Here is a 20,291-nt window from a genome sequence, read left to right on the forward strand (position 1 = left end):
GCTGGGAGGTGGCTGTATGCAAATGACGCCCTCACACCGCCCGGGGCGGTCCCGCTGCGTTTGCGCGGGGTTTGCGGGGCGGGGAGCGGGACCCTGCGGTACCCTGTGGCGGGGGATGAGGCGGGGCTGAATCCCGTATAGCGAGGACGGAGCCCTCCGGGGCTTCTCCAGGCGGGGCCCGGCGCTGCTCCGCCCCCGACGTAGCGTGACCTTCGCCGGCCGCCGTAGCGGAGCGCTGGGAGATGGCGGCGGCGGCGGTGGCGCGCGGTGCGGTGGCGGGTGAGTGCGGTGCGCGAGGGGCGGCCATGTCAGGGCGGGGGGGGCGGAGGGGAGGCCGCGAAATGGCGGCGGTGCGGGGCAGGGCGGCTTCTGAGGCTCCGTCTCTCCGCAGGGATCCTGAGGCGTTGGGTCCCCTGGGCCGCCCGCTGCTCCGCGCCGGGACGCGCTCTCTCCGGGTGCTGCGTTAGGGAAGTGCGGGCACCGGCAGCGGCTCCGCTCTGGAAAGCGGCGCTGCCCTGGGGGAAGGGTCCCGCGGGAGGAGCCGCCTCAGTCCTCGGCAGGTACGTACGGGCTGTGCTGTCCGGGGTAAAATAACGCAAACTTAATTATTGCGTTGTGCTGCAGTGAGTGGGTCCCTGTGAGCCCTGGAGCAGGATGGGAGATGGGATGTGGGATGTGGGAGATGCTCTGCAGACACGGGCTCTGCAGAAGCTCTTATTCCAGTCAGCACTGTGTTCCTTGCCGGTCTTTAATATTCTGAAAGTAATTTCTGAACGCCGGTAGCAGTTTAATGTTTGCTTTGAGTCTTTAAGCTCTAAAAGGTGCTGTGTGTGGAATAGCTTTGAGGCTCCTTTAGCTGGAGCTCAGCGCCGCAGTTGGTGTGAAGCGGTGTCAGCAAAGATGGACAGGAGGGTTTGGGTCGGAAGGGATCTCAGAGCTCACCCAGCTCCAACCCCCGGCATGGGCAGGGACACCTCCTGCCAGCCCAGGTTCCTCTGAGCCCCATCCAGGCTGGTCTGGACCACCACCAGGGATGGGTTCATGTATAACCTCCTTCAGACAAGTCACAGCCATTTCTGATTTCTCTTTATGTGAAAAAGATTATTATATTTGTAAAAAGATGTTTAATTTATGTTCTGCTTTTTTTCTTCCCTATTTTGTGGATGTTTTTTAGTGTCACATCTCTGCTCCCAAACATACTGCAGCAGCCAGTGAGGACTGTCACTTACTACAGCTTGAGGAAAGGGAAGAGGAAAACTGTGAAAGCTGTCATTGAGAGGTTCCTCAGGCTGCACAATGGCCTTTGGGTTAGGAGAAAGGTAAGAAGACTTTTTTTATTTCCTTTTTTTAATAAAAGCATTTTTACAGCCAGCGGGCTGTTTCCCTTACATTAGAGAGCAGCAGCTTGTATGGAATTGAAAAAAAACTCCCATAAAGAGACTTCTGTGCTGGTAAAACCAGTTTGCTTCTCAGTGTGTATTTGCAGTGACCCAGTTAAGAGTTTTCTGTCTTCTCTTCTGGCAGGCTGGTTATAAGAGGAAGCTGTGGAAGAAGTCAGCTGCCCAAAAGAAGCGTTTGAGGGAGCTGGTGTTGTGCAATAGGACACAGTGTAAACTCCTTGATAAAATGACCACTTCTTTCTGGAAAAGAAGAAACTGGTATGTTGATGATCCCTACCAGAAGTACCACGATCGCACTAATCTTCGTCTGTAGAAATCTGTTTAATTTGTGCATCTCTCTAGGCAGGAGGTGCTGGCACACAGATCTGTAACAGCTTTTACTTTTCTAAATAAACACAGATTCCATATGCCTTTGATCATCTGATCAGAACTATCAGTGCCCCAAATAAAGGAATATTCAAGATTATCTTGAGCTGCAATTAGTGTTTTACTTCACATAAGTCAAGCTGCTCACCTGCATGTTATGTCTGTCAGTTTCCTGTGATAGTAACATGTACATGGATGAGTACTGTCTAAACATCACTGAAAGTGAACAATTCAACCTATTCACTCTTTACATTTTTGAAGAGAAATGTGTTGAAATGTGTATTTTGTCCATATTTATTGGTAGCTCACTGAATGGAGTCATCTTGGGAAAGGGAGAAGGGAGGGCAGGGTCTGTCTCAGTGTTGTTTCCTGTCGTGATCCCAAATAAACTCCTCCTGTCCTCATGCTAGAGAGCATACAGAATTCATGTCTATAGGCAGTTTTTATAACTCATTTAAAAGTGTGTTCACCAGAGGACAAGTCATTACAAGACTCATTTTGTATCCAGTGTGGTCTTTAGGTCCTATACAATGTTCTCACATTCTCAAGCAGTAAATTCTGAATATTTTCTTGGGTTTTTTCTTTCTTTGAACTTGAACCTCACACTGCACATCTTTGATCACACATCTATGGAAAAAAACACAAGGATTTATTACTGGATCCTTTTGGAGTGTACAGAACATTTCTGATCTGGTTTCACTAAGAGTGAGATTGGAAGTTTTCTCTACAAAAAAAATTCAGCAGTTCCTTCTAGCAGTAGCTCCAAAGTGTTACTACTGATTAACCCATTATTAAGCAGGTGGTCCCCAGTTATCATCTCCAGAGCTCCCTGGATAGCAAGAGGTTTGCTGTCCAAGGCTGTAGCAAGTCAATGAATTCACTCATCACTCAGTGTTCAGTAGCTGTATTTTTTTCCAGTTCATAATACAGAAAGTTCTGAAGGACATGCAGCACTTAGTGAATACATCTATATACAGTCAGCCAGAATTGAGATAAAAATAATACAGCAATCAAAAGTAATTATTCTGGCCTGCCAGATACAGTGAACAGACTACAGATGTTTTCTTTTTTCTTTTTTCCTGTTTTTTTTTTTTTTTAAAGAAAAGATTTAAGACTTTATTCAGGATGTATATCAAGCAGTGTAACAAAACCAGCAAAACAGCAACCTTTGGAATACTCTTGTAATGGCCCTTGCTGTGAGGCATTAAGTGTACCATTTCATCACAGGAAGAAATCACATGAAGTGCACAAGTACCATCCTTACTTTGTCTAAATGCAAATCCCAGTGCAGTGTTCTCTGCTATTTCCAAGTGGTGCTGGATGCACAACGGGTACTTGAAACAAACAGCAAAAAAAAAAGGAGACTGTGATTAAAGAGCATTGGGTCACAAGCACGAGGGGTTCATCACTACATGAGAACACTTCAGAGAGCAGTCAGAGGCAGGAGGCTCTTCTCGTGAGGCTGGGGAGCAGCACAGCTCTCCAAGCAGCTTTCTCCCTCTCATTAGGGATAAATAACCCGATTTGCCTGGGTTTGCACTTACACAATTTAGATTAGTGTGGGGTTAATTCCAAGGTGACAGTGACACACATTAAGTCTGTCTTGTCTCTGATGTGCAGCTGAGCCAGCAGCTGGTGGTGGCTGTAACTGCACTGGCACTGGCTGCTACCACAGGAAAGGAGGTGTGGAGGGCTGCACTGAGCTGCTGGACCTTATTCTCTTCATAACTGAGGTGAATTTCTGATAAATGTGTAAGGTAATTCACCAGCCCATTTTCTAGGGACCATCTTCAGCAGCGGTTTTTGTCCCCTCAGCTTCCAATTTTCCTTGCTTACAATAATGCAAACTTCACCTGAGCTTGGCACAGATCAGTGGCTGAGCTTTGTAGGGCTGGCCTCTTTCAGGGTTACACTCCCCAGGCCATCTCTGGGCAGTCAGATCTCTGCCTGCCCTACAACACTGATCAGAGGACAGCTGCCTGAAAGGTCTCAAACCCGGGTTTTTCTTACTTAAGCCAGATCTGTCTCTATTTTAAACCATCAGCTGAAGGACTGCTTGCTTTGAGGTGTAATCTGCAAGCAGTTACCCGGAATGCACCCTCAGAACCTGAGCTGGGAGGAAGCTGAGAGCTGCTCCCCATCACCAGCAGCCCAAGAAGCCTCCGATCCTGCAACCTCGGGTTTGCCAGGAGGGGTCAGGATGAGCGCAGGAAGACGACCCGGGGAATCGGGCTTGTTCCTGGGCTCAACCAAAGATTTCGCGTCTGGTGGTTATTCCGAACGAACTCAAGTAGCCAAAGAGTGAAGTGATGGACTGGGGGCAACACCTGTAAACAACCTGTGTGTGGAAGATGAGGCATCAAAAGCAAATGACTGTTCTCTTCAGTATGCAAAGCAAACACTACAGCACTCGGTGCACGTGGTCAGGTGCTCCCATTTCTTGTCTATCTATACACAAATATACAGCTCCCTTGATAAATTAAAACTTTTTTTTTATTTTGCCAGAGATATGAAAAGGTTTATTTTTCTCCTTTATACAGTGAAGATTCTGAGAGATATAAGGCAACTCCCTTGTCAGCAATTTCACCTCAGCACGTAAGAAATGCTAAAGTCAAGTGTACAGTCAAACAGCAGATTAGATGCACATTTAATAATTTTAGTGAGAATCAATGTTAATATAGCATGTCTGAGAATAGAATTTATCAGATGTTGTGTAGCTCTATGTTCGTGGGGTTTTTTGGCATAATTGAGTGCAAACTTGTCAGCTTCTTTTTATCTTATGGCAGCCCTTTGCATAGCAGGAAACATAGCTTGCTTGCAACAGGGTTTTATTTTCTGCTAACACTGCAGGCAGTTTTTCCATTTCTTTTAAATGTTTGCCAAGAGAAATCAAATAAACTCTAAAGCTGCTTAAAAATAAAGCACACAAGCTCAGCTCCTCAAAGCTTTTGCTGAATATCTTCCAAGGACTGACTCTCCTGTATCTGCTATTTAAACAGGTTTGTTGGGTTTTTTCCAATCTACTTTCTGAAGACTTTTTCCTTCTTGACCATTGCAAAATACGATAGAATTAGCATGTAAAGGAAATAAAATTCTCAGGTAACCAGGCCAAATCTTGTGGCAGACACAGGAAATGCCTGCTTGCTTTTTTCCACTTCCCAACCAGCTCAGATAAACGTTTGTGCGTGCACAAAATTAATTTCTCTCTTCCCCACATATGTAGGAAGCTCTGGGGGGAAACCTCAGGGATCCATCAGTCAGGGCCAGCTGGGATCTCAATGCATATCCGGCAGAGAAAAGGTTTCAAAGACCACTGCAGATTGAGCTCTGAGCCTGACACACCCCAGCTGGCTGCTGGCATCCTGAGGGGGGGTTTCAGCACCAAGCCCATGTGCTGACCCATCAGTGATGCCACCACGTTCTGCATACTGCTAAATGTTCTTCTAATCTACGTGACGGGTCCAAGGGCAAACACAAATAATTAACTTATGTGTGAATCTCACATGCTCAACACTTACAAGAGACACCAACTTGAAGCACAAACACATAAACCCTACCACGTCTTTCCTCTTCTTTTATGTTTCTCATTTATATATGGATACAAATACACCACTCCATCTGGCTCCGGGGCTTCTAACCAAACTCCATGCTACAGGCAAAACTCCAGGCTCCAAAAAGCAGCTCAGACCCAGTGCCCTGCTCTGCTCGTGCAAATAAACCAGCAGCACCTCACTGGGAACGAGGAAGGCTGGGACTGACACTGTTGCAGGCAGGGGACAAGGGTGCATTTTCCCCTGGAAGCACATCACTAAAGCAATTCTAACTTCTGCTGCTGCAGCTTGTACAAGCCTGGCTTGCTCACACTTAAAAACTGGCAGTAGAAAGAACATTTGCCACAAGCACTATGAACTATTTCTTCTACCAGCCCTTGCTTTCCACACAATACTCTCCTGGCTCAGGCTGATCAAAATTAAGACTCCCTCTTCATTACATCATTGAAACCACTTATTTTCTCTTGCACATCTCTTCCTCATCCTCTGCAAGGGGTTTTGTCACTATGTGGTTTTTTAGCACAATAATTTCCTCAGAATACACGATTTACTCACAGAAAGAGCAAAAAAGTTGTAGCTCAGCTTTCTCTAATGGATCTTTGACATCTTGTACAGTCAAAGTACTTTGACACTTGTTACATCATCCACAGTCTTGAGGGGGAAGGGAGAGTAGAGAAATCCATGGCTTCTGCAAATCCACTTCAGTAAAGTCATAAATAAAAACACTGTCAACGCATCATCGTGAGCAACTGATTATTTTTGTTCCTGCTGTGCATTCACAGAGCTAGAGCTATGCAGACACAAATGAGAATTGTAAATGTACAGCCTTATAGGCTCAGTGTGAGTGGGTGTACACCCTGCAGACCAAACAAGGACTCTTGACCTGCAGGTGTCTGCCAGACTGTCCTGCCCACGTCGGGGACAAGCGCGGGAAGCGCGTAACAGAAGGATACAGAGAGAGGAGAGAGAAAGGCCATGTCTACAATGCTGGACATCAAAGCACATCCATCCCACTGCTGTTTCCTACATAATTAATGAGTAGCTCCTTAAGGCAGAAGAGAGACATTCTGTGGATCTTGGTGCTATTGGCTCATTGCACTCACATTGTTTCAGTGGCAGAGGACGAGGTACTTTTCTTCCTGAAGCGAGGTCTGAGGGTCCTAGGCGGTGCCTGCAGAAAACCAAGAGAAAACTTCAGTGGCATAACAGGAAACTTTTCTTTTTGCCCTCCTCAAAACTCACCCATCTTTGTGGCACCTCTGTGGCACTGATCCTGCTTCAGGCATGAGACAAAGGAGAAGCAGATCTTGACCATGAAGACATTAATGAATGCCCAGCTGAGGACGAACCCCCCTTAACACATCTGTTGTAGTCCTTTACACAGGTTACACCAACACCTTCTCCTCTGGCACTTGGTTAGAGGTACAGCTAATAAATAACATGAAGGTCAAAGAAATCGGGACAAACTGGTGCTATTTACAGCAGTTCTTGGATCAAGAGAGCAAACTGGTGGCAGAAAACCAGCTCTGATGTCTCCCAGCCCATCTGCACTGTCCCACTCAGCCACAGCCCCTCTGAGGGTACAGCTCAGGCAGGAACTGCAAAGCTGAAGGGCTCTGTATTTCTCACAAGGCAGAGCTCTCTCAAGAGATCTGCCTTTCACTTGGCAGACAGACTGGACACAAAACATTGAAATGATTTTTAAAAGGTAACTAATGCAATTCTGCCTTGCAGTCAGCTGGTGCAGAGCTTTGGAAAGGAGCCTTGATTGCCCAGGAGGAGCCAGAGCAACACCATGAAATCAGTTTACTGCGAGTAACCCTGTTCCCCAGACTGATTCAGAAATTAGACTATCAAACCAAAAACCCCTCCTCTGCAGGGCATACTTTTCTCAGAAGAGCTCTGACATGGTATTGTGTCTTGCAAGCTTTGCAATAAGAAATGCAACCAGCTGTTGTAGAGGAGCACAAGTTCCCAGGGTGGAAGCCCATCATAACACCATGTAACACTGCAAGGCCTGATACTCCATTTACATAAATATCCAAACTTTTTCTTTCTTTAACAGCCTATTTACCTGTCAGACTATGACAAAGTCACCATTCGTAGGTAAGGACTTTGTCATTTCTCTTTTATAGGACTTTCCAACCCAAGATGATGCTGTGTTTCCACGCTCCTGGGATGCAGCAAGGTATAAATATTTATATAGATACAAAACTGCACTGCAGCAAGGTTTTGTTTAGACTCCATCTAAATCTCCATCTCTTCCAGCTTGCCCATAAACCAAGTTAATGTCTTGCAGAGGTGGGATTAATCCAACACCTCATCCCATCTTCCAAGACTAAAATCTTACCCCAAGACCACACTGTGAATCCTCAATAGCCCAACAGACCACGATGGGACAGCTGCATCCAGAAGGGCACAGCTGAAGGAGAACATTTGAGGCAGAAAGCTGCTGTGTATGGCAGGGATTCCACACCCCAGCAGACACCACAGCTGCTGGCTCACTCTCTACCTGTAGCCAGGAGCTGTGGGACACAGGCAGCCCACTAAGGCAGCACCTCCTGCAGTGTGGGAAAAGGCTGCTCTGAGGAAAGCCACATGGCTCTTAGAGCAAAGCAGCCACAACTGCACAGTAAAGACCTTTAAATCAGGAATAAATAGCTCTGCCTACTCTGGGGTGCCACTTGACAGCTCTGAGAGTAGCCACAGAGCCTGCACCTTTCTGTGGTAAGAATAGAGCAGCCCAACTTTTCATGAGAGCTCCCAGAGGTAGGATGACCCACCAGAGGGCCATACAACTGCTTACCAAACCACACCACTCCCACTCTCACACTGAGCCAAAGGGAGGGTGGAACAAACTCTGTCCCCCATGGTGGAGCTCTCCTGGATTCTATCTGAGAGGTGCTGGCTGTGGCCCCATCTCCCCTGTCCAGATCTGGAAGCCTACAGACCCTCCAGCATGCCCCATGGAGGTTTGGTTTTTTTTTCACAACAAAATGTTGCTAAAATTGCCTTTGGGAAACCACAGTGGGAGATCTGTGTCTCTTTTAGTTAATTTGCTTCCATGAAACAAAACATACCTGTCAATACAGTGCCTGATTCAAAAAACTATCAGAGTCAGGAAAGAGGAGCTGCTCCTGGTTCTGGTGAGGTTTGGTCTAGGTGCAAATTCAAGAGAGAGGAACCAAGCTCTGAACTGAATGCTCTGGCTGAGGGTGCTGGCTGCTTTCATAGCAACTCTCCTGCCTCAGGGGGAGAATTTATTTTCCTCTACAGACATGAAAAATAAAGTAGCTTTGATATCCAGATCCTCTCATCCAAACACCTCCACAATTAGCACAGGGTTCAGAGCTAGATGCAAGTTTTGTTATTCAGATCCAACTCCACCTAAATATTATCTCTACAGGCACTAATTCAGACTTCTTTCAGGAAATCCATGCAGGCAGAAACGTAATTGAACCTATAGCAAGACCCATCCCTGAAAGACCAGAAATGTATTGTTTGGACTCAGTGTTTTTTTTAGACCAAAGAGAGATTTAATTCAGTTCAAGATGCAAGGAATGTCATAGAAGGAGGAGCCTTGACAATATGGAAGTACCTCAAGGGGTTGATCCTTCTTTTTGGGCCTTTTGTTCATGGATGCACAAGCCAATGAATCGTTCTCTTCATCATCTGAGAACACAGAGCCTTTTGTTTCACAGTTTGTCTCAGGTGGCTTTTCATATTTATTGTCCACACCTATTTATCGTGGCCATTTGCAGTCTAAATGTGAAGACAAAGGTTGAGGAAATCAGTGATGGTTTGATTCACACCCCCCCAAATGCCACCTCACTGCACACCATGCACCTTCTAGAGATTAACAGACAGAAGGTTCACACATCACACTCTAGTAATAGCAGCTGTGGGGTTAGAAATCAAAAGCCCTTTATTTATAAAGCTATTGTTAGCTCTATTACTTTACACAGAATTCAGACTAAATTCACAGCCTCTGGTGTTGACTCTTGAAATTATTCTTTTTTATTATTATTATTATCCTTTTTTTTTTTTTTTGGCTCAGTACTAAATAAAACAGCTGATTTTGTGAATTACTGGTTCCATCTATAGCATGTACTGCTTTCAGGAGTGTCCTCTACAGACAACAAATGAGTGTCAAAGCCCTCTGGACAGTACAGAGACAGCTGCCTGGGATGCAGAAATATGAAGCCCAGCAGCACCAATTGACTTGAAGCTGAGAGAGCTCCAGCCAAGAACCTGGTCTGAGGTCCACTGAAATTTACCAAAAGCTCCAACAGGCACTGAATGGGACCTCAGTGGTGTGTTTGCTGCTGCCAGACCAGAGCAAGGAAAGCCTCTCTTTTCCCATCACTCTGGAGTAAATCTCATGGGGGTGAACTCCACTGCTGTATCTGAAGGCAGATTATGGCACCATGACTACAGACCACCAACATCTGCTGGGGGGTTCTTACCCTTGTAGCTTACATCAAGATCTTTGTGGACTGATCATGTAGCACAACACATTTGCTGCCTTAAATCTAGAGAGTGAAGCAAGATGGTATTTCCAAAGGACAGTCCAAAGCAAGAGTATTCAGAAGAGGACACCAAACATGACCAAGCTTTCTGCATCCAGAGACTGGAGCTGTCTTTGTTTGACTGACACTTGGGCTTTTTTCACTCTGAAACATGTCAGGAGTGGAAGTGTTTGCTGTTTAGAAGGAATTAACCACAAGACTGTTGTATAAACATACACAGAAATAATGCCCTTGTCTCACCCTGACTGTAAGTCTCTTTTGCATCAAAGACTAAAACCAAAGAGGATTCTTAAACATCTAATACTTACTAATCCATTTAGATCCTTAAAGCACAAGGGAACTGAATCCTCCAACTCTTGCAGCTGGGTGGGGGAGAGACAAAGGGGAGGGATTTGGCCACAGCAATGCCACAAATTATGAGCAGGTCACTGGGGCTCTCTCCAGAGCCAAATTCAAGGCAGCACCTTAATACCCTGAGCTCCTGTGTTCAGTCCACAGAATGTGGCTGTTGCTCAAGAGAATGGTGCACAACACTCTCTGGCCACTGGCCCTGTGCTTCAGCCCCTTTATCACCATTTGCAGGAGCAGGCTGGAAGTCACAGGTTTCCAGGAAGAGCTGGAAGTTGACTTTTTTCCCAGCTGTACTGCAAATGCTGATAGTCATGTTGCAGAGAGGTCTGGGATTATGCTGAATTTTGTTTTTTTTCTGTATATGACTGTACTGTTAAGACTACAGTCTGAGGAGAATTAAATATTCTCTAGATCATATGGCAAATGAGTACAGGAACATTTTATTTTAATTATTATTTTATCCTTCCACATGGAGCTATCTAGGAAGAGCCTAACTTAGGTCATCTTGAATGTGGAAGTTGGTCCTTGGCACCTTTCTAAGCCAGAAGATGTCAATTTTGTTTAAAATGCCATTTGTTCAGAGTTTGGGTATAACCCTGAACCAAGCACACCCAAATCTACAGCCTGGAGGCCAAGTACCCCAGCACCACTTCATTTGACTGCTCCAACCTGCCCTCTTGCCCTGAGGTCCATCAGATGTGGACTCCAGGTTGGACTTGACTTATGTCCAAACAGTTAAAGTGGGATTTCTTTAAACTGCCTCTCTGAGGCTTGTACAGTGGTCCAGCAAAATACCTTCAGCCATGTGCTTTTGCAATGAGACAAAGGCTTTTCCCAGGGAAAAGAGGACTTTGGATGGGGCAGAATAGAGGGGTGATGGAGAAAAAAAATGAGTGCACTGAGTGGCTGGAGTGTGGAGACACTATCTGCTGAAACTGAGAGCTTAGAGGATCAGGGAAATCTGACCCACCCTCCTTCTCCACATCTGTATTGTGGGCAATCCCAACCTCACATTGATCTGGATTTTGCCCCATGTTTGTGGAAGCATCACAGTGTTGTAGGACTGGAGGCAACTCATCTTTGAAGGGCTTCTGCTGTGTGAGTGCCAATGCAGAGGCTGAGGTTTTTGTGATTAGAGTGATGACAGGATAAAAAAACCTTATTTTCCTACACCAAGGGTGAGTCCTCTGTAGAAGAAAATGTAAAACAGGGGATTAACCAGAATAATGAGCACACCTGGGAGGAATTAGTGAGAAAGGAGATGGAGGCTTAAAGTGAATGGATGGGTTCTGGGACATGAAGGTTTGTTTATGGAGATGGTGAAGACTGAGGAGCAAAACGTGTCAGGGCTGGCACAGTTTTCTCAAGGACTGCACTTGGCCTCGGGTGACCTCCTGTGTGTTTTTAAGAGCCTTTAGGATCTGAGACTGTAGGGCCTCAGGCCACCATCAGACATCCCCAGCTTGTGCTGCTCCAGGGAAGCAGCTGACAGCCACAGGGGCCTTGTCAAGTCCGGAGGTGGCTGCATAAAAGCATGGACCATATGGCAGACATTATCCCTGTCTCTTCCATCTTTGGAAGACTCTCCCTCCTCATCACACACATCTGTGTTTTGGCTCTATCCATTATGTTCACCTTTGTGTGGAGGTGCAGAATTGCTACAGAAATGGGAAACTGGCTGGTGTGCCACAGCAAAAGGTGCTGCTGCCCCTTGCAAATCCCTCTTCAGTGTCTGGACCAGATAAGACTCCTCTTTTCACTAAAGCAAGACAGAATCTGACTGTAAGCAGCCTAAGAAAAGGGACCTCCTAATTTCTGTTTCTATAATCCTATTTGAATTCCTTCAAAGAGAACTGATACAACCAACATATTGTGTGGGAAGTCCTGAAGCTGGGCATATTCCAAGGTAAAGTAGACAGAGTTGGGATCTAAGCTATTAAATGCACCACAAGAAACAACCTAGCATGGACATGGGAATCCAGGACCAGACCATCATCATCTTTAATCCCTGTGGGATCTAAATGGGGTAAAACATCTCACTTGCAAAAGTCTTTCTGCACCCACAAAGGGGATTCACAGGATGGTTTTTAGCAGCTGCTTTGATTCAGGCTCTGATCTATGCTGCTGTTTAAATCCAGAGTAACTCCTATGGATTTTCATGAGTACAACAGAGGTCATGGCCTGGCCCACTCTATTTACAGAGGAGCAAAGGACTTTGATCTAAATCTTTTGATAATTTGGACACTTACATACAGTCATAGTGGGAATCAGGCACCCCAATACCTTTGAGAGAAGCTGGACCCCCCTTATTTTCCCAGGCAATACTTTCTCCTGTCACTGGAGTTCTATGGGAGCAGTTTGGAAAACCACAATCCCAGACTACATGAACCAGGAGCAAGGTACTGTCTTATTGTAGTGGAAGATAAAGTCACTCCAGAGCTAAGCCTTTCCAGGAGATAATTCACATAAGGAGGTTTGCACACCACTAAATAAGAGCAAGAGAGCAGATATTTATTATGTGATGGCAATCAGCTTCTTTTCCCTGCAACAGAGACAAATGTGCCATCATTTCCAAAAGCCACCAACCCAAGCCATGTACTTCCCCAACCATTTTCATTGCCAAACCAAGAAGTTAGGAGAAGCCAACTCCAACAGCACACACTGCCCAGGAGCCACAAAACTTAGGCAGATATCCTTTCCAAAGCTGAAGTCAAGTGCAACCAAAGCAAACAAGTCTAATCACGTCAACAAAGTCATCTGTTAATGAAAACACATCCCACAGATGATTAAGATGTTAAGTGCTGGTCACCTCAGTGCAAACACCTCAGAAGAAAACTCATGCAGTCTGTAACACTTACATCAGAGTCCCATAATATTTACATAGAGAAAAGGAAAGAATAAACTGTTAGGGGAAAATATTGGGGCACAGAGGAGAAAGGAACATTGTTTCAGAGCACAGAAATCTTGTTTTCATAATACCTGTAGTTCAACTAATGTTTTAACTTTCCCTTGGTAAAATGCAAATGCATCTAAAGAACCAACTGATTTTCTGTGAAAATGTTTCCTTCCCTGGAATAATCAAAATAACTATGAAAGTATTTTTAAATCCCCACAGAAACGCCCAAATTGCCACTCAGGGATAGGCAAAGGGATATTTGCAAAGGGATGCAAATAACCCCTGTAAAAATGTGATTCAACATTTAGTAAAGAGAAGTTTTAAGGACAAAATGCCTAGAGCAACAGAAAATTGTCATTTGTTCTTTAAGCTTAATGAAAGAAAGGTTAAAAAAAGCCACTCTGTAAATCCCCAGCACAAGAGCTGAAAGCAAAATGAGCAAAGAACAAAAATGAAACCACCTACACCATTTAATTGAATCAGTTTGGAAATATATGAACAGCTCCCTTGATGCAAACTCAATTAGTATTTTTAAGAGTACTTTCCACTGTAATAATCTCATGTCCAATTTGTAGCATACCACAAAGAAGGGGTTGGATATGCAGAGTATCCCAGGAAGGTGATTTGTTTAAAACACCATTAAGTGAACACCCCATGAAGGTCCTAGCTGAGCTGTACTGCTTATTGTGAGGGATCCATCACCTTATCTAGAGGGTGACAACCACATGCAGGAAGAGATCCAAAATTATTTTATTGGAAAAACTCCAGAGGGTGGCTTTGTGCTGCAACAGCTTGTGCATGTAGTTTTCAAGGTGGATATTTCTCTACTGGTCACTGCTGGGAGCACAGCCCTGTGTGGCACACTCACAACACAGCCTCATTCATCACTGATGTCCCTGCACCTTTCTTGCATTGCCCAAGGCTCCTGGTCACTGTTTTAGTATAAAATGCCCCCTCAAATACATGCAGATGCAGCAGTTCTCCTCATATACAGCTGATTATTCAGTATCTGCTAGATATATTTATCACCTGCAAGGATTAAAATTGTTTCTCCCTCTAAACCATGACACAGGTTTCCAACAGCACCTAAGTTGGTTGAGAGGATACCACTGAAGAGAACATTTGCTGCTTCTTAAATGCCAGTTTCAAGCAAGCTTATTTAATGCACTAAAGCATTTACCAGGCACTGCCAAAAGACAAACAGATATCCCTGGGGATTTTCACTCCGTCCTTCCTGAAGGGGAAAGGCAGTTCTTATGTAACTGCACTGTTGTTCCTCAGTGCTGCAGCCTGATTTTCCCCAGGCTGAGAACACAGAAAAGATAAATCAGAACCTTATATAAAGGTCTGGGAGGAGGTTTGCCAGCAAAGGCCTGAACAAGAGCAAGATTTGGCACAGAAGGTGTCAAGAAGACACACTGGAGTATATATAGTTGAACACACTTGCACTTAGTGATGCTGGCTAGAGCAGAGGAGGATGAATGTCCTGAATTGTGTTGATGCTTCATCATGTGCAGATGATGAGATCAGCTGAAGTGAGACAATTGGCCAGGGAAGAGCCCTTCTATGAAGCAAAGAGCTTCAGCAGTTGAGGAGCCCAGCACTGCTGCCCAGCACTGCTCTCAGGCAGGGGAGCTCAGCCTGCACTCAGCCTCAGCAGAAACCCTCCCTCCATGGCTCCTGCAGGCCACATCCTCATGAGATCTTCTTCCAGGACATCATCTCGGTAACAGGATGGGCAGATTTTTGCTCCCACCAGCCTGTGCTCTCCTGAGAGCTGTGGGGGCCTCCATAACTCAGCCAGCAAAAGAAATAATTTGAGTTTCACTTGCCAAACATTAAAGTAACTGCTCCTGCCAAATAGCCTGCATCATGGCCCTAAACCAGGCTATGATATTCCTGCTGGAGGTAAGACTTGACCCTCTGCTTATTTAGATTATAAACTCTCTGGAGATGAGTACTGTTAATGACTGTGGCTGCACATGTTGTCACCAAGGACAGCTGAGTGCCAATAGTTCAGGACAATTTAGCCCTAGCTAAACAAACTTAGTTCTTTCCTCTCCCTGCTTTTTGTGGTGTTGAGAAAATGTGTTCACATTACATAGTCAGCTCTCTAAGCTCCCCAAGCTGCACTTACAAAGGAGCATTTAAACTGGCAGGCAATGTTGTCAGTGCATTAATGCATCTATTGCCTTGGAGACAGAGAAAGGGCAGCCTGTGGAGAAAGAATGAACCCTCAATGAGATAGAGCCTCAGAGTATCCTTACTGACATGGTCCAAGGGACTGGATTATGTCAGGAGGGAGGAAAAAAAAATAGTAAAATGAGCCAATCTGAAAGACAGGCCATGCAATTTAAGCTAGATCAACATGAATCTGGGCCCAATTTGTAAGCATATTGGACTGATTACTGCTTTGGCATCATTAAATGACTTTCCTAAGATTAACTCCTGACTATTCAGCACTTAGGGATTCAGTGATTCTTTTTCTAAATAACACTTTGAAGTCAAATCCATAAAATCGTTTCAGGATAAAATTAGAAGGGTGCTAATGAAATGCACCATGAATACAAATCTTTCATGACTGCATAAACAAGTACCACCCTACCCAGGCTTCATTCTCCTGCACACACTCAGCCCAAATGTGCCAGAGAAAAGAACTGGAAAAGGACAACAGGGAGGGTGACAAACCAAATACAAGGGTTGTTTTGCCACCTACATAATGTGCAAGGAGGCAGCATCAGGCTGAGATCACCATGCTCCAAGCACTAATACTGTCCCGAGCTGTGGGGCACAGCAGGTGCAAGGCAGTGGGAACCCAAACACTCCTATGGCTGCAGCATGGTGGCAGCACTGCCATCCTTCAGCTCCTCTGCTGCCATCCCCGGTGTGATTGCAGTGTGCAAAGTAAACAAAAAGCAGATGAAATGAGGAGTAAGGGCATCACGAAGGTGTTTTGCTTCCATCAAGATGAGATGCTGCCAGTCTGAATTTCTTCTTTCTCCCTGCACAAGCTGCTTGGCAGCCCCATCCTCTGGCCTGCCTGAATGAGAGACCTCCCCCTCCTTCCCTCTGCCACTGGGACAAAATGCAGAAGTGATACAGCTCAGCTCTTAGCAACCAAACTGGCACAGCACTGAAAAGACCCCTGGCAGCTACACTGCTCACTACACTCCTAAGTTTGTAAACACAAGCACTGCTGGGGACAGTAGGGCATTTCTGAAAAATGGCTCTAGCAAAGACTGAAGGAGGAGGACTCTGCTCAACTCTATTTCACCATACCACACTCTGCTACTGGTCTTTGTTACTTAACCTGTTCATCCCCAACACAAATGTCCTCTCCAACAAGAGAGAAACACATTCCAATCCTTTGAGAACAGAGCAAAACAGTCCTGAGACTGAAGGAGGTTTGGTTTTGCTGCATTCCCAGTGGCTTTCCAGGAGCACAGGGGGAGTATGGGGTTGAGGAGTTACACTGGTGCAGCAAGGACAAGAGTTACACCCTCTGTAATGGAAAGGAGTGAGGTTTTTCCTCCAGGGAAACACTCCCCAGCCTTGGGTAGCACAGGTCAGTAAGGTGAGAAGCACTGCAGGACTTGCCATCAGCATCACACAAACTCACTCACAGCCTGACCTTCCCCTGGTTTGCTCCCTTGGTGTTAGGAAACACAGTGAGTAGGAGCAGCAGGAGCAAGCCAGGCTGGGGAACAGCAGCCATGCCCAAAAGGGATGCATGGATACCAGGACACAGGAAATCCAGCACTCACCTCTGAGGAGTCGGCACACTGAGCAACACGTGCACTCTGGAAGAGGAGCTGAGCATTAGGAACTTGGTCAGGGTAAATAAATGACTCTCCTAGAAAACACTTGGAATCATTTTGAGGTGGATTTCATGGTCCCTGTGTAGATGAAGAGACAATTGTCTCTATCCACCAGGACAGAGCACAGAGCCAGGAACGTGCCTCACCCCAGGCTGAGTGCCTAATGGGTGTTAGGGCTGGGGTTATGTGCAGCCCCCTGGCTCTGTTCTCAGCTCACTGAACAGAAATCACTCCTGACTGGGAGTGTGGGTAAGCAATGGGCAGCACAGCACCAGAGGTGGCAGATAATAAACACAGGGGCTGCAGTACTGGAGCTTGTACTGGAGCTCAGAACACAAACTTGAACACAGGAAACTCCATCTCAACATGAGGAGGAACTTCTTTACTTTGTGGGTAGCAAAGTGGACTGAGAGCTGGTGGAGCCTCTGTCTCTGGAGTCATGCAAAACCTCCCTGAATGCCATCCTGCTCAATGTATTTTAGGTGAATTTGCCCTGGCAGGAGGGTTGGACAAGATGATATTCAGAGGTCCCTTCCAAACCCATAGTGTCATAGGTACATGCCTCTATGCCCCTTTTTTTTTTTTTTCAGTATATTTAAACTTCTACAAGCTCTGGTATAGCCATTCATGCAGCTTCTGAAGGAAAACTATCCACAGATTCTTGATCTACCTAAACCAGGAATGTGCTGAGGACTCCTGCAGAAATTCTGTTTCAGTGGAATTACCACAAGGATGGAAGCAACCAAGGGAGCTGCATTGCACCCTTCAGTGCAATGCAGGTGATTCATGGCTGCTCAAGGAAGAGTGACCTTTACAGCTGCATCTTGTGGATAGTTTGTGCTCCAGGAGACAGCCCAGAAATAATTTCCAGTTTGAGCCTTCTAATTTAACCCAGTGGCATCAATGACTCCAGATAAACCAAGGTTTTGGAGAAAAAAAAAGTTTGAGGTGTACATGATTTCTGGTCTCAATTATGCAGCACTTCAGAGACTGGAAGTTCTTCCATTGTTTCACAGTCATTTAAAACCAGTATTAATCAGCACTGCTGCTGAAAGCAGTCCTTCCATTGCCCCTCTGGCCTCCACCCTCCTTGTCCTGTTGTTGTTGCTGCTGTTCTCTACTGACCTGGGGATCAGACCCAGGTCAAGAGCAACCTGGAAGCAAGGAACTGCATTCAACTTGAACCAGCTCCCTGGCAAGGGTCAGCACACATAAACAGAACGTAAACATGTCCAAGAACAAGCATGGTAAGGGGCAGAAGCAAGGGCCATATCATTTCACAGGAGTGCTGGCTTATATTGGCTGGATCTGCTGTGAAACTATGGCTTTTGTGTAAAAGAAAGGAATCTTGACCAACCCCAAGGGGCCTGCTGTGGGCTTGGATTCCAATTTTACACAGAAGAGAACTCATACAACAGATATATATATATATATATATATAAATATATATATGGGTTGTTATTGCACTGTTTCTGTGCTTTTCTGGCTGGTGCAGACTGGGCTGTCCAGACATATCCTGAATGCTGATATTCCCCACCTTTGTTGTGTCCTGCAAAGGCTTCAGAGTGTGAGTGCAAAACCAAGGAACAGCCTTGACTCTCTTCTGCACAGAGAACTGGAGAGTACCAGAAAGCACACTGTCCATTTCTGCTTTGAAATCATCCCAGCTGAGAATGATCTCTGCCTGGGGAAAGCTTAAGCAGAAAGGGCACTGTGTCTGGGCAATAGAGAGGGTGGCTCCACACGATGTGATCCTCTGGCCCAGACAGTGTCACCAGCTTTGGACACTGATTGTCCCATGCTGCAACATGGCATATCCCAGTGCTCCTGTGGCATGTCCCAAAAGCAAGGCTGGACTCCAGAGCCCATCCCAGCCTGGAGGTTTCCACTGACATCAGCAACAGTGAAATGTTTTCATCAGCTATGGGATTGAACTCTGTGACTCAGTGGCCAATATCCCACTCCTCAAGTCACATGTGTCATTCACCAGCCATTGCAATTGAAATTTAATTTGCACTGTCCAGGATGCTTTTAAGGCAAAGTAAGAAGTAAAAGACCAAGACACATCTATATGGGAATTGTTATTGGACATTTGCCAGAACAACAGGTTGGCTTTGAAAAATGTTTGCAAATGTTATTCTGGAACTTCTAGTTTTCTGTAACAATGAGCAGCCACATGACATTTCCAGTTCCCAAAGCAAAGGGGCAGTTCTCCCAGGGGAAGAAGCACAGGTTGGAACAGGCATAGAAGGTAAAATATCACTGACTCTCATCAGGCTGCCAGGACACTAAATCAAGAAATGCTGAATAAGAGCAAAGTGAAACATCAGCTCAAGAAGACAGGTGGTGGGCTGCTTCGTGGAGGAACGGCAACCATCATGTTTCCTTGGTGTGAGTAGAAAGAGGTTGAGTTTCACAGGAGCTGCAGCAATGCCTCAGGTCATGTGCTGTGGGGTTTGGCATCCACACACAAACCATGGCAAAAGCAGCCCTTGGCCCTGTGAATCATCTGCATCTGGCTTTGATGGGGCATGAGGAGGAGAAGGGACTTTCTGTGGGATGGGGGTGAACAGACCAGGAGGATCAAATAGTGGGCACCACTGAAGGCTGCAAAGACAGTGAAAGGCAGAGGGGGGAAAAAAGCAGCAAAAGGTAGAGGAAAAGAAGGAGTAATTTCCCTTGTCTCAAAGGTAGCTCTTGCATATTCTATTTCTTGGCCTCATAAGGGTTGGACTCGATGATCTCTGAGGTCCCTTCCAACCCAGCCAATTCTATGATTCTATGATAAGACACTCTTCAACAGGCAAAAATAAACCTTTGATGTGCCTGCATGTGGTCATTACTAACTAAATGCTGAGCTCTTCACACCATGCTTTGTGTCAAGAGGGGATTCAGAGAGTCACAAATCCACATAACCAGCACCAGTCACATTATAAAAATACCAACAATGGAAATGAAACAAGCTGAGCAGTTGTTTAATGTAGCCTGAGTACAGTGTGGTTCTCCAGCCAAATTTTGGCCACAGCCAAAGCCCATCCGTGTCAGGAGAGGTTTTTTCTGGGTTGCAGTCAGCTTGGAAACATGCCCAAGAGATCTGAAACCAGAACCTGAACCACTCCTGGTGCTCACAGGAGATCTGAGGGGTTTCAGACCAACAAAACTGAGTTTCAGCAGTGTCACCTGTGCAGAGAAGACAACAGATATCTCTCCATCTCTCTGTCTTTCCAAATCACATTCTGACATATATCCTGTCTGCTCTTATAAACAGTCAAACAGCTGGACTGGAACTAGCAACACCAAATTTCACATCAGGTCTGGCTGTGTTTTCCACTGTGCATGGAATGGGACCCATCTAAACTCCTGTAACCTCAGCTTAAAGA

The 20,291-nt window shown here is 45.6% G+C and overlaps 2 protein-coding genes across 4 annotated transcripts in view; one reads left to right on the plus strand and one right to left on the minus strand.

The window, feature by feature from the left end:
* The first annotated feature begins 64 nt into the window (after nucleotides 1-64).
* On the plus strand, nucleotides 65-1,866 carry MRPL35 (mitochondrial ribosomal protein L35). Its single transcript, XM_030450383.1, has 4 exons — nucleotides 65-279; nucleotides 392-560; nucleotides 1,175-1,319; nucleotides 1,525-1,866. Exons 1-4 carry the CDS (start codon nucleotides 243-245, stop codon nucleotides 1,711-1,713), a joined length of 540 nt encoding a protein of 179 aa, XP_030306243.1. The 5' UTR covers nucleotides 65-242; the 3' UTR covers nucleotides 1,714-1,866.
* Nucleotides 1,867-2,654: 788 nt separating this feature from the next.
* The window catches only part of REEP1 (receptor accessory protein 1), a 62,732-nt gene continuing 45,095 nt past the window's right edge, over nucleotides 2,655-20,291 (minus strand). For 2 of the 3 annotated variants that reach the window (XM_030450627.1, XM_030450626.1), the window contains 4 exons: nucleotides 16,858-16,893; nucleotides 8,916-9,055; nucleotides 6,421-6,488; nucleotides 2,655-6,016 (listed from right to left, as the gene is read on the minus strand). In XM_030450627.1, the coding sequence (XP_030306487.1) occupies nucleotides 5,953-6,016; nucleotides 6,421-6,488; nucleotides 8,916-9,055; nucleotides 16,858-16,893 (308 nt within the window). In that variant the 3' untranslated portion in view covers nucleotides 2,655-5,952. Of the gene's footprint in view, nucleotides 6,489-8,915; nucleotides 9,056-16,857; nucleotides 16,894-20,291 lie in introns of all 3 variants that reach the window. The other variant, XM_030450628.1, reaches the window with a different exon arrangement.

This window comes from Calypte anna, chromosome 4B, assembly GCF_003957555.1.
Source record: "Calypte anna isolate BGI_N300 chromosome 4B, bCalAnn1_v1.p, whole genome shotgun sequence".
Lineage (NCBI taxonomy): Eukaryota > Metazoa > Chordata > Aves > Apodiformes > Trochilidae > Calypte > Calypte anna.

Bases quoted from the DNA above. Each gene is read 5' to 3' on its own strand.
- MRPL35 (XM_030450383.1), top strand. From the start codon at position 243: ATGGCGGCGGCGGCGGTGGCGCGCGGTGCGGTGGCGG. The intron at 280-391 runs GTGAGTGCGGTG...GTCTCTCCGCAG, and splicing joins GGCGCGCGGTGCGGTGGCGG to GGATCCTGAGGCGTTGGGTC. The intron at 561-1,174 runs GTACGTACGGGC...GATGTTTTTTAG, and splicing joins GCCGCCTCAGTCCTCGGCAG to TGTCACATCTCTGCTCCCAA.